General features: G+C 32.0%; 1 protein-coding gene across 3 annotated transcripts; it reads left to right on the top strand.

Moving 5' to 3' along the window:
* Positions 1–3,274: 3,274 nt before the first annotated feature.
* Positions 3,275–12,767, top strand: LOC143064692 (uncharacterized). 3 transcript variants are annotated; one of them, XM_076237718.1, is made up of 10 exons: positions 3,280–3,450; positions 4,782–5,101; positions 6,910–7,081; positions 7,570–7,701; positions 8,435–8,707; positions 9,019–9,162; positions 9,634–9,768; positions 10,691–10,738; positions 11,408–11,480; positions 12,332–12,767. In XM_076237718.1, exons 1-10 carry the CDS (start codon positions 3,363–3,365, stop codon positions 12,651–12,653), a joined length of 1,707 nt encoding a protein of 568 aa, XP_076093833.1. In that variant the 5' UTR covers positions 3,280–3,362; the 3' UTR covers positions 12,654–12,767. The 3 variants fall into 3 exon arrangements, with proteins under 3 accessions (XP_076093834.1, XP_076093835.1, XP_076093833.1); XM_076237719.1 differs by lacking the exon at positions 9,634–9,768 and having other exon boundaries at positions 3,275–3,450; XM_076237720.1 differs by lacking the exons at positions 4,782–5,101; positions 6,910–7,081 and having other exon boundaries at positions 3,279–3,450.
* The last annotated feature ends 704 nt before the right edge of the window (positions 12,768–13,471 follow it).

Below are 13,471 nucleotides of genomic sequence, written 5' to 3' on the forward strand. Positions count from 1 at the left end.
AGCAGCTTGGATTCCAAAAAGTGGTCTTTGGCTTGATTCTGTATTTGGTGTATAATCTCTATCTCGAGTCTGTTACTGTATATACTCCTTGATACAAAGCAATAGTTCATTTTGTGATATTTACGATATATTTACGATATATAAAAGAAATTTACTTTGCTAAGTATTCTGTCAACGTTCTATCGCCGAGATCGCTACAAAGTTTCAACAATCCTTTAAAACGTCTAGTATGTTCAATCTTTTGGTCTAGGTAAATGCTGTCTTTACTATTTTCAATGTCAACATCATCTCAGTGGCACTTTAGTGATTTCCCGTGACGACTGCAGAACTCAATGCATCGAAGAATCGATTCTAATACCTTTCTATTCTTAAATACTCAATTTATCAACTAAAAGAAAATCTATTTTCAATTCTTCTTTTTCCATCAACTCAATAAAATTGACCATTCGTTCAGATGGCGCTTTGTGATAGGCACTAACAAAAATGGTTTTTCATTTCAGCAACTGTATCTTTTAAGTTTTGGTTAGGAAACGTGATTAAAAGTTTTGCACGACCATCAGGTGTTTTGTGTTTTCTTTGGAAAACAGAATGCATGGCCAACGTAAAAATGGGAATGAACTATGCGCCTCTCCTTGTCGACCTTTTCTTGTTTTCGTATGAATTAGAGTTATTTCAGATGCTTGTAAAAAACAAGAAGATCAAAGAAGCTAGGTCATATAATTTCACATTCAGATATATTGATGATGTACTTTCCATTAACAATTCAAACTTTTCTGATTTGGTTCCATTTATATATCCCCAGAACTAGAAATTAAAGAAACAACACACATTGCTTCCTCCACCTCATTTTTTGACAAAAACATCGAATACCTGTGTGTGTTGCATTTTAGTGTTTCTGTTGTGTCGTTGTTCTCCTCTTATATTTGATGTGTTTCCCTCAGTTTTAGTTTGTGGCCCGGATTTTTTTTTTTTTTTTTCTCAATCGATTTATGAATTTCGAAATATTGTTGCCTTTATTTGACATACACGGTCAGTCAGTACCAGAATCTATGACAAATGAGACGATTTTAATATTGAGATTATCAACTTCACCCACCTTAGTAGCAATATACCAACCTCACCTGCACATGGAATATACATTTCTAAACTTATTTTGTAGTCGAGAGCTTGCAACTCCTACTAGACTTTGTAAAACGCCACCAGTGTCTGAGCAAAAAGTTGATCAACTAGGGATACTAGTATGTCAAATGATACACGATGGTCTTGAATTATAAATTCTGGGTACTGACGTTGTTTATCATATTAATAACGTGTTATAGTATTCTTTTAAATATAAATTAGTCTGCTTTTAATGCATATGACGTGGCTCTGTACTTATACATCTCGTCATTGTTCTATGATATTTTCTGCATTCTTGTCTTTGATTTTTGCTTACTGGTGTTTTGTCTATAAGCCTGTTTGTGTTTCTTATGACGTGGCTCTGTACTTATACCTCCCGTCATTGTTATTTTGCTATTGTAAAATAATTTATACTCTTGTCTTTCATTTTTGCTAATGTGCTTTGTCTATGTGCCTTTTTGAGTTTCTTTGATACATATGACGGGGCTGTATACTTATGCATCCCTTCATTGTCTTACTGTGCTTTGGAACATTTTTGTGGTCTTATATTTCATTTTGGCTAATGTGTTTTCTCTATATGCCTTTTAGTGCTTCTCTGTTACATATTAGTTTTTTTTTTACAGTGATTAGAGTTGTGGCACAGTGTTGACTGCTGTGTCCCTGTTTTTTGAAATTTTAACCTATTGTGTCTGTTTGTTTTGTTCCCACATCGTTGTCAATATAATGAAATTCGATGCGACTGTCATACAAGAAAGAGGTTTAGCTAGCTAGATAAGAAAATGCATATACCAAGTCAGGAATATGACAGTTGTAATCCATTCGTTTGATGTGTTTGAGCTTTTGATATTGCCATGACTTTCCTTTTTGAATTATTCTCGGGGTTCAGTATTTTTGTGATTTTACTTTTTGAAAAGATTTTTACTCATCAGATCTATACACAGCACTAAAAATCTAACCAAAAACACAAACAGCACAAATTTCAGATCTGGAAGTTACTGAAAATTCATAGTTCAAATAAAAACTGATAAAAAACATATGTCTAAGGCTAAAATATCTATACATATCGAACATCCAATGGATTTAGTGTAAAGACGCGAGAGAAAAATAGTACCTTGTCCAATGCCAAAATATAAGTATCTTTTAGTGAGTGTATCCAGTAGGTATGTTCCATTTTATCCTATAGTGTGTATGGATCATAAATAACTTGGAGAAAATACAATATTGCTTTCCCTCTTTTTTTCTTTTTTCTTCTGTCAGATATGGATCGACGTTCTATATTGGCGGGCTCCTACAAAGTAAGATCGCTAAAGCGTTATAATACAAATGTAAACCGACACACACTATCAACTAATAGCCACTATAAACCTGACATTAATCCTCAAATTTAATCGATGATTTATAAAAATTAGATATTATTTCTTGTGTAGACACAATTAGTTAAAAGGGGCTAAAATCATCAGATCGATACAAAGCACATAGAAAGAACCCTTACAAAAACACAAAAGGCACAAAGTACAAATCTGAGAATATTAGCAGTTACTGAAAGCTATAGATCAAGACCAATAACCACTAATAAAAAAAGCATGAATAAAGGCATGTGTATATGACTAAACAATCAGTACCCATCCAATATCCGATGAATTGTTTGCCACTGGACATTAAGCATCTACGAATCAATCAATCCAACGGATAAGGTGTAAAGACGTCAGTAACAGTGAGAGAAAAATATGACCTTCCCAATGTCAAAATAAAGGTATCTGTCGGTTAACGTATTCAGATTACATATGATCACATATGGTGAATCCGGTTATAAGAAACGTTGACGAAAACATCAAACAGCTAATGGAAAATGAATTTTACTACATTTGAAATTAGAGACAATGTTACAACATAAACATGAATTGTCATCGTGTTGAAATTTTATATTTAAACGGATAAACTGTACACTTAGGTAATAAATAATTTAACTAAAAATTTAAGTGGATCAGAAAAAATGTATAAATAAGATACAACAAAAAAACTGACATTTATGAGAATTCGTCGGTTAACTTTTCATCAAGTTTTTTGTTTGGTCGAATACGCCATGTAAATAACAGTTCATACAGTTACTATAACTCTCCCATAATAAATACAATGATCGCGAGTATTCCCAATTAATACAGTTCATACAATGATCGCGAGTATTCCCAATTAATACAGTTTATACACATTGTTCAGTTTATGTTTTTGGAGGTGAAAACAAAATGATGTTAAATCATCGCAATCCAGTGACATTCGGATTTATTTTCTTGATTCTTCACATCATATTGTTCTGCTTTTGTGACAGATCAGGTATGCTTGTTATTTATTTATTTTTTTTCATTATTGTGTCACATACTATATGTAGTTTTTAAGTGTATGTACTTTGAAGTTATATCAATGTAACCAACAGAAGTAGAGATATAAGAAATTTCGACAGGGTTTATTGTCGAGCCTTCGTCTGTCGAAAAAGCGAGACATAACGTTCCTACATTACGTCGGTGTCGATGTCGGCGTCGTCGTCGGCGGCGTCCGCAAATATTCACTCTGTGGTTAAAGTTTTTGAAATTTTAATAACTTTCTCAAACTACTCTGGATTTCTACCAAACTTGAGCAGAAGCAAATTTTGTAAAAATAAAAATCCATTTATTCTGTACTTTACTTATAAATGGACTTAGTTTTTCTGTCGGAAACATTACATTCACTCTGTGGTTAAAGTTTTTAAAAAATTAATAACTTTCTTCAACTATCCTGGGTTTGTATCAAACTTTCACAGAAGCTTATTTATGATTATAAGATAAAATCCAGAAGTAAATTTTGTAAAAATATAATTCCATTTTTTACTTTTAAATGGACTTATATTTTCTGCCAGGAAACAACACATTTACTCTGTAATAACTTTCTTACACTATTTTGGATTTGTACCAAACTTGGACAGAAGCTTGTTTATGATCAAAAGCTAATATCAAGAGGGAAATTTTGTTAAAATTTTGTACTTGTGTATCCGTATTTTACTTATAATTACACCTTATCTAAGAATGCTGGATTTTAATTGGTTGACAGCCAGTGTATCTTTCACCAATAACTGCGAGTACTCTCAGATCTGTTAATTGAGCCTGTTGGTGTCGGGATGTATAAGTACTGGGCCACGTCCACTTGTATTTTTGTCCATCTGATGAGTTAAGCGTTTTTCAACTGATTTTTATAGTTCGTTCTTATGTTGTACTGTTATACCACTGTCCCAGGTTAGGGGGAGTGTTGGGATCACGCTAATATGTTTAACTCCGCCCCATTATTTATGTATGTGCCTGTCCCAAGTCAGGAGCCTGTAATTCAGTGGTTGTCGTTTGTTTATGTGTTACATATTTGTTTTTCGTTCATTTTTTTTACATAAATAAGGCCGTTAGTTTTCTCGTTTGAATTGTTTTACATTGTCTTATCGGGGCCTTTTATAGCTGACTATGCGGTATGGGGTTTACTCATTATTGAAGGCCGTACGGTGACCTATAGTTGTTAATGTCTGTGTCATTTTGGTCTTTTGTGGATAGTTGTCTCATTGGCAATCATACCACATCTTCTTTTTTATATTCCTTTTTATTGATGCATCAACGCAATGTCCACATGACACAATATTTATATTACAGAGAGTTTAATCCAATATTATTCACAGAAGAAAACTTGGTGGGATGCTGCTAATTTCTGTTATATGAAAGATGGGTCATTAATGGCTAATGACGGGTTAAATACCAGTATTAAAGATATGCAAATTGATCCTTCTGTAGAGCTAGAATTCTGGACACGAAATAAAGTGTACTCCGAGTGGATCACAATTTTCGGATGTCTTCGACTGGATAAGCTTTTTCCGAGCAAATACAAATTGATAACGCCTGATGAGGATTACGTCATGACATGCTATATACATTGTTACAAGGGCTTTGACATGAATACATTTTTCACAGTGAAGGTATTTTTTTTATGTTGATATTATTAAATCTGAACTGAAAAAATATACCTGACATGGCAAGACTATAGCTTTTGAACCTTCATCCCCTATGTACGTCTATGCTTATTCCGTCATTAAAAGATGACTGCAAAAGAAGTTTTCCCTACGGAATAACTGAAAGATGAGTACACCATTTACAGCTCCATTCACACTATGAATAAAGCTTCAAACAACATTTTACAATTTAACCGTCAGTTTTCAAATTTTGGTAGGAAAAGATTAGATTAAGATTGGATAGCATCGAATTTTGCAAGCATCTCAAAAACAGGTCAGTCCCGGCATAACTAAACGTGATCTAAAGGAAATCAATCTTATTTTGTTTTTAAAACAGAGCTTATCTCTGAAAAACTTAATGATTGTAACTTGTAGTTTATTGTTTGTGTATAATGTCCATCGGCAAATATTTTATTCATATTCAGGAGTCGGTTTCAGGACTGGATCAAATTTAATGAAAATATTACAATGAACTTTATATTATAAAGCAAAAGTTCTGTTCAAGTACAAAGCAGGGTTCATGTTCATTTCAAGTTTCGACACGAAAATAATTGCAACATTTACCAGCGGACTATTTCACACATTGTTGTCAATATAATGGAAATTTTATGTGACTGTCATAAAAGTGAGAGGTTTAGCTAGTTATATAACCAGGTTTAATCCACCATTTTTTGCATAAGGATATGCATCTACCAAGTCAGGAATATGACAGTTGTTAAAGTTTCTGTTTGTTTTGAGTGTTTGAGATTTTGATTTTGATTTGATAAGGGATTATCGGATTTGAATTTTCCTGGAGATAGGTATTTTTATTATTTTACTTTTTTTCAAACAAGAAAGCAATCCCTATTTTTACATAGTAACTTCACAGTTTAGACATTCAAAGGTCATTAGCTACGAGATATAAACATCTCACTATATTGTTTTTTTTTTCAATCATTAATAAAAGTGAAATAGTGAAATAAAAATTCGCTTTTAGTAGCCAATTTGGTTCAAATTTGTCAAAATAAGCAAAGAAATTAAACATCGCTTCTTCAAAGTGAATAAAGCGACCTTATTGAATGCTTATTCATATAACCTTCAATTTAATCTCTTAGCTAGAGATCGGTTACAAAAATTTATGCATAAACTGGGCGTGTTCAGCTATGAAAGGGAACACAATGTCAACATTGAAAGTGAAACAAGGGTAAATTATTTGGTTTGCGGATTTTATCCACAAAACCCATTCTTATACAAGTAAAGCGTTGAATAACATAGCTTTAAACCTAACATATATAATCGGACAGACGCAGAAAAATCCAATTATAAGTATTTGTATCTAGATATTATGTCTATATCGGGTTATATGATCGTCGATAGTCTTCAGAGGTCACCTCGATGGTCAATAAGATTGGGTCTTGACTAAAACACACGAGATGCTGATACATATTATTGAGTACATGCAACCTGATAATTTATTTTAGACTTTTATAATTTGAATTTACATTTTAGTATGTTATAACACCCAGAACACTAAGAAAAGATGCATTTGATATTGGTAACTGGGATGAATATTCAAAACATTTGATTCATTAAATGTAACAACACATTCTATTCGGGATTTTTTTCCCACATAAAATAATTAGAGTAGTCATTTATATATTGTGATATAAAGTTGAAAAGGTGACACGAATATTAAAAACAAAAGTTTGAAACGAAAATTTTACATGTGAATGAGAACGTGTATCTTATGAGACATATACTTTAATAAATAATATATGCAATTTAAAATATTTTAGGGATCCTATTGCGCATGTATAGATACTAAGTATTTATCAGAAAAGTTTGACCTAATCGATTATCGCCAAAATTGTGATAAACTATGCAAGGATGGTTTTGGAATTTGTGGTGATTTCATTGAAAATGCAGAGTTTGTAACTGTGTATAGAACAATCAATTCCAGATTTGATAGTAAGTTTGTTTTATTTATAAACTTTTCACAGTCGGGAAGAGACTACTACGGATTTCAAACTAAAACTTGATAACGCTTTGAAAAATAGCGTGTGAATCTCATTGCTGGATTGACCTTTACCGGGAATACTCAAACCCTAAACTTTAAAGCCTAGAACGTATAATATTTGAATATTGATAAAAAAAAAAAAAAAAAAAGCAACAAAAAAGCAACAAAAAAAAAAAAAAAAAACGAATAACCAACATACCTGAAAGCAACGACGTATAGTCTGTAGGGTTTGGAACTTCTAAATAATTTTCTAAACTTATCAAAGGAATATTAAAGAAATGTATTTTATAAATCATAACATATGCAAATGTGGAAGACAATGTGTAATTCATTTAAAATATTCTGACTTATCTAATACCCTTTATCAAATTTCACACATAACTTAAAATTTGGATACATGTGTTGGGTAACAAAACATATATTGTTTTTCTAATTTCAGACTACACTCAACTGAACAATTACTACCTTTCTCTTGATGGACTTGAGAGGGAATGTCTCGCATTGGATTGTGCAAGTGGCAGAGCACAAATAAGACCATGTGACGAAGAAAATGATGCTGTGTGTTCAGACGGTAAGAAATTTTATTGAGTGTTGGTGGGTTTCCGTATATTGACAAATATATGTTTATAAGTATTGTAAACATATTTTTCATTAAATAAATAATGACTCATATTAAATAGATATTTCAACATTTAATTTTCCTTTAAAAATAAGCAAAACACATTTCTGTACAAAATGTATGCACTTCAGCTTTGATTTTTTACTTTGTTTAAAGAAAAAAACCACCACTAAAATAAGTGTGTTATGATATTTCTCCACTCGAAACATTTAAAGATGTTAATACTAAAAGCGCGAGGCTTGCAGATATTTTTTTAAAGTATCTAAATTTGAACACCAATCAACCAATCAATCAATCAATCAATCAATCAATCAATCAATCAATCTAATATGTATACTCAATAACAACACTTAAACTTAAGTAGCTGGAAGCGGTTTTTATTTTTTTGCTAAATCTTGATTTTGACAACAAGTCTGACTGGTCACAATTGAATTTGATTGCCTTTGTGTGACTTTGTCTTATAAGTCTATTTTTCTTTTACTGTGTTATTTATAATCAAACTTGAGACTAGATGCATCTGTTTTGACTAAAAGAAGGTTGGGTCGCCCTAAATCGACCGATTTATGGTGCGCTACTAGTTATAACTGTAATATAATGATTTCACAGTTTAATCATTAGTATAAACTATAAACTTCAAACCGTTTTCATGATACGAATGTTAAATGATTTGTTACATTCATTTCAGGAATATCAGAATTGATAGTGTGCGACGATGTTACTATACATTGTGTTGGTGACGAGACAATCAAGATAGATCATGCTACATTTGGTCGGGATCAGAAATCCGAATGTTTTGAAGATGAGTATACATCTACATGTAGCACCGATTCTCCAACTGATATACTAAGCGTCAATTGTGATGACCAGACCGATTGTAGCGTTAAATCCTCAGTTGAACTGTATGGAGATCCATGTAATGGATTGGACAAAGACCTAAGAATAAAATACCACTGTGAAGGTAATATTGATAATAGTCTCCATTGGGTGAACTGATTTTTTTTATAATTAAGAAAAATAACCATTGAAAGTTGGCGTGCTGCATGAAAGCTTCTGAAATTCTTTGATGTATTCACAACAGCATAACTATGCCATATATTTGAAATAACATTTTTACTGACAAGTTCTTCTATTCTTCAAGGTCTTTCTATATTTGTTTGTCCTTGAAGTTACTACTAAAATTGTTGTCACAGACTGATTGCTTGTCAAGACGGATTGTTATTGAAAAAATAAATAAAAGAATCATACATATTTATTTACTATATTATACAGGAACATCATTTTTTAGTAAATCGTGGACAGATAGTGTGCTCAAATGTCACAGAAATGGACATAGTCTCAGATTAAACTGTAGACATGGATCTGACGACAGCTTATACTGGGTTGAAGCCTTCAGAGGAATAGTTCCAACTTCTGGTAAAATCTTTGCATTTCAAATTGCAAATAATATTTTATTTACATTTGTTGTCTTGAATCTACATCATTGGTAAGACCAGTATAAACGTTAGATGCGTTTGTGAAATACGGGAATTAGTGTAGTGTTTTCTTTAAATCATTAAATTTGTCAGAATGTGCAAAACATTGTCATTAAAATTTAAATTAAAACTATTACTTTTGAAAGTTTTGACAGGAATAACAAAACTTTGTTGCTATACACTTAGCAGGTAATTTTCAATTGTTTGTAAATTAAACTATTGTCTTGTACTAATCAAAATAAGTCACATGGTGAATATTCTATATAATTAAATTTTTACATTTCCAAAATGTGAACTGCGCTGATCATGAACATTTAACAATGTAATGCTGTTTTTTCCTTACTTGTTTATTATTAGCATGTAGGTCTCATACCTATTACATGTAGACATGTATATACAATTTTATTTAAAGATTTCAAAAATTTACCTGGACTAGAAATTGCGAAAGCAGCCAAATGTAAAATGAATAAACCGAACGATGCCACACCATATTCTTGTGAAGTGACCAATGAGTATACTGAACTGCCATTTACTTGTTTCTTTGAAGGTATGAAACATCTAGTTCAGATAATTTTAAATGTATAAAGAATTCTTAAACTATTAATTTTATTATTAAACTATCCTCCACTATGCCATGTAGTAGCTATTATATGCCACCTTCAGTTTTATTTCATTTATTTATGAAGTGTTTCACGTCAGAGCTCAGTTTTAATGTCTCACTTGCGATAAATATCGCAGAAAACAAGACTTATAGAATAAGGATGTCTATCCGGCGGTAGCGTGTACACTGTGTGTATTATATTTAAGAGGGTTGACTTCAAATCTTTCATACAGATGCCCTATGTTACAAAGTTTCCGTCTGTCATATATCCATTATCCTTGACCTCATTTGAGTGGTCAACGACTGCTTGAAATAAAAGTTTTAGTTTTTTTGTCATGTGAATTTCTCCCTCACGTTTGGTAAGAGGATAACTATATTTGGTAGATGTGCTCTTTTCATCTAACTTGTGACATACTATAGTATAATAGTACTAGATCCGACATTTTATGGATCTGTGATCAAGGCAACAGCTACTTTGTGATTAGGTCCGTTTCTCATATGCTGTATACAGGAGGTTTACACTATTTGGTGTATGGAATAGTTGTTAAGAGTACATGTCAGTCTGGCAGGTTTCATCTGACCCTGATCTCATTTTCACGGTTTATTGGCTAATGTAAGGTTTAGTAGTTTGGTCCTCTTTTGAGATACTGTATGTTATAGGTCAACTATTTTTGGGTCATTGGTCAATGGTAAGTTTTCCTAGTTAGGTCTGTTTCTTAGATACTATACGCAATAGGTCGTCCATGTTTGGTGTATGAAATAATTGTAAGGTGCATGTACATGTATTTCCGCCTGGATTATATGACTTTGATCATTTCGACATGAAAGTCAGTGTCTTTATATATTATTATATTCATTTGTTTTCAAGGGAAAGGCATTAAACATGTGGGATCCGACGAGAGTTCTTCTACTACAGGTACTACTAACTATTGTTAAAAGATCACAAACGAGAAACAAGGCATACGTATCTTTTTTATCTGCATTTGAGAAATTTATTTTAATGTAATGTAAATATTTTACTCTATTTTTAAAACAGATATTTTGTGTTGTATGTATGATTATTTCAGGATTCAACCAACTTATGCATGTTCAGTGAGGTGATATACATGTTATAATTTTTGTTTAGACTGGTCTCGATGAAACTTAGTAAATAACTGTCAATTCAAGTTAAACAAGATTATTAATAAGAGAAGTGAGGAAATACGTTGAAAAAGCAGCAACTCAATAACACAGGGAACCATACGTAATTAAAGGGCCAACATACAATCAGTTACAAACGGCTATGCGTGGTATGAATTATAGTGGCATGAGGTTATTACCACCCTGCTTTTTTCTCAGGAACTACAATACGGGGATTTCTTAAAATTTGGTTTCAGGGTTTATATAAGTCAGCTATACCGTGTGATGAGTTTTCAGATTCATCACTCAACAACTTTCTATTTACCGAAATATTTGGGCGGGGTATCATCAGTGAGAAGTAGCTTGCAGTTTTACTTGTTATATATGTGAATTTTATCTTTGTTTTCTATTATAAATGATACATGTTTATCAATAAGTGTAAATTGTTTATCTGTAATTCTTACAGGGATAGTTGTTGCAGTAGTAAGTGTAGTTGTAATCATCGCTATCCTTGTTGCCGTGTTTTTTTACTGTAAAAGGTATGTTTGTATCGCTTAAAATCTTTTCTAACTATCTAACTGCCCATCCGTCTGTTTGTCCATAAACTGCGTATTCTTAATGTTGATGGCGTGTGATGAAATTTTACATAAGAACTAAAACTCCTGGAACATGATCATTTTGATTTGAAAATGTTTTATTTTCCTATAGAAACAAATTGACTGAGGGTATACCAACTGCATTAGGTTCCTTACAATGTTTTACCCCTAACTTATTATTTAAGTCTTTTCTGGTAAAATATGTTCTAACTTATTCTAGTATTTAGACAAAATTGTATTCAAGGATTTTATTGACGTTTCTTGCATGGTCTTTCAGAAGATATAAAAAGGCATTATTCATGAAACAAATGTTTCGTTAAAACCTTGCATCTTATTTTGATGCGTAAGCATCGGAAATTAAAGCGAATGTATTTCTTTCAACAGGCGAATTGCATGAATACAGACGAGCGAATTAAGCTTATTTTAGTTCCACTTCAACTAAGTTAGGTTTTCGTTTGAATTGTTTTACATTTGTCATTTCGGGGCCTTTTATAGCTGACTATGTGGTATAGGCTTTGCTCATTGTTTAAGGCCGTACACCACATCATTTTGTTTTGCCAACGTCATGCCAAAAAACGATCAAAAGACAAACTGTGAAACAGTAGTTTACAAAACAAAACATAGAAAACTAAAGACTGATCAACACAAAGGGTGGACTTTAGAAAGTATAATAACCTCTCATGTAAAATCAGGTCACTTTAACTTATATTATACACTCCATTTACTAATCTAGCTTATCGTCCAGGTTCAGTTCTCAAATACTACGTGACCTAAATTTAGTTTTTTTTAAACAGGAAGAAGTCCCTTTCTTCAGATAATGTAAACAACAATTCTGTATACATGGTGCCTCAACATATCCAAAAAGAAGACAATGTGTATTCAAGTCCAGAAAATATCTATCATCAGTACGACGATATAATTGATTCCAGGAAAGCATTAACTGAAGCAAATCGGCCACATGATTCTAACGCATCACCTAATATATATCTGTCTCTTTGTGGTTCCCGAGATGATGTGCACGAACAACCGTCCATATCGTATGAGGATTCTACGAATGACACGAATAAAAACTACGACAGAGCACTCCCACAATTACCCGACGAAAACCAAAATTGATGAAATAGTCGACATAATTTCCCCCAAGCTGAACTTTTCTTCAAGCATGACAGTCATTGATCGCTGTGTCAAAATAAAGATATAGCAGATAAAAAAATACATTATATATTTAAATTTCGTATTGTCTTTATTTTGTTGCTATATTCATAAAAACACATTGTCTCCAAAAGTTTTACGTTGAACTATTGCGTAGTGAATGGTCATTAATCAGGAAAGTACATAGTCACATGTTTGTATGGTTTGCATTTTTTATTTTTAAAATCATTTCTATTTATTTTTATTTTGAGGGAAGTTTTTTGGTTTGACGGGTGCCTCGTGTTTGTTTGTGATTTTCCCTCTATGTCTATCTCTGTCTATGTTCTTTTAATAATTGGTTGTTCCTGATACTTCAGTAAAAAAAATCCTGTAAATGTCATGTGCTCAGCTGTGTATGTGAAATGTATAGTCCAATTTTCTAAATATATCAAAACATTTAGCCCTTACACATACACATCTTCATGAGATGTTTCGACAAACTAAAAATATTTTTTTTTACTCTGGAACTAATGAATTATTCAGCAGTTAAAATTAAAAAAAAATGTTTTAACTATCTACTTTCATTTCCATCTCATAAAAAATTGGTAATTAATGAGTAAGGAAAGAATATAAAGTAAAGAAATATTCACTAACTACATGTAAATATATTTCAGAGATAGAAGACCCAAAACCTCATACCTTGAATACATATTCTTTGTATGAAGATGTTTCTATCTGACATGTATATCCATCTTAATTGACCTCATTTTCATGTTTCAACAACTGCTTAAAAATGTAACGGT

The sequence above is a fragment of the Mytilus galloprovincialis genome, chromosome 2 (assembly GCF_965363235.1).
Source record: "Mytilus galloprovincialis chromosome 2, xbMytGall1.hap1.1, whole genome shotgun sequence".
In the NCBI taxonomy this organism is placed as follows: Eukaryota; Metazoa; Mollusca; class Bivalvia; order Mytilida; family Mytilidae; genus Mytilus; species Mytilus galloprovincialis.

Coding starts and splice junctions, on each gene's coding strand:
- LOC143064692 (XM_076237718.1), top strand. CDS start 3,363: ATGATGTTAAATCATCGCAATCCAGTGACATTCGGATTTATTTTCTTG. Junction 7,702..8,434: donor TGATGCTGTGTGTTCAGACG/GTAAGAAATTTT, acceptor CATTCATTTCAG/GAATATCAGAATTGATAGTG. Junction 9,769..10,690: donor ATTTACTTGTTTCTTTGAAG/GTATGAAACATC, acceptor TTTGTTTTCAAG/GGAAAGGCATTAAACATGTG.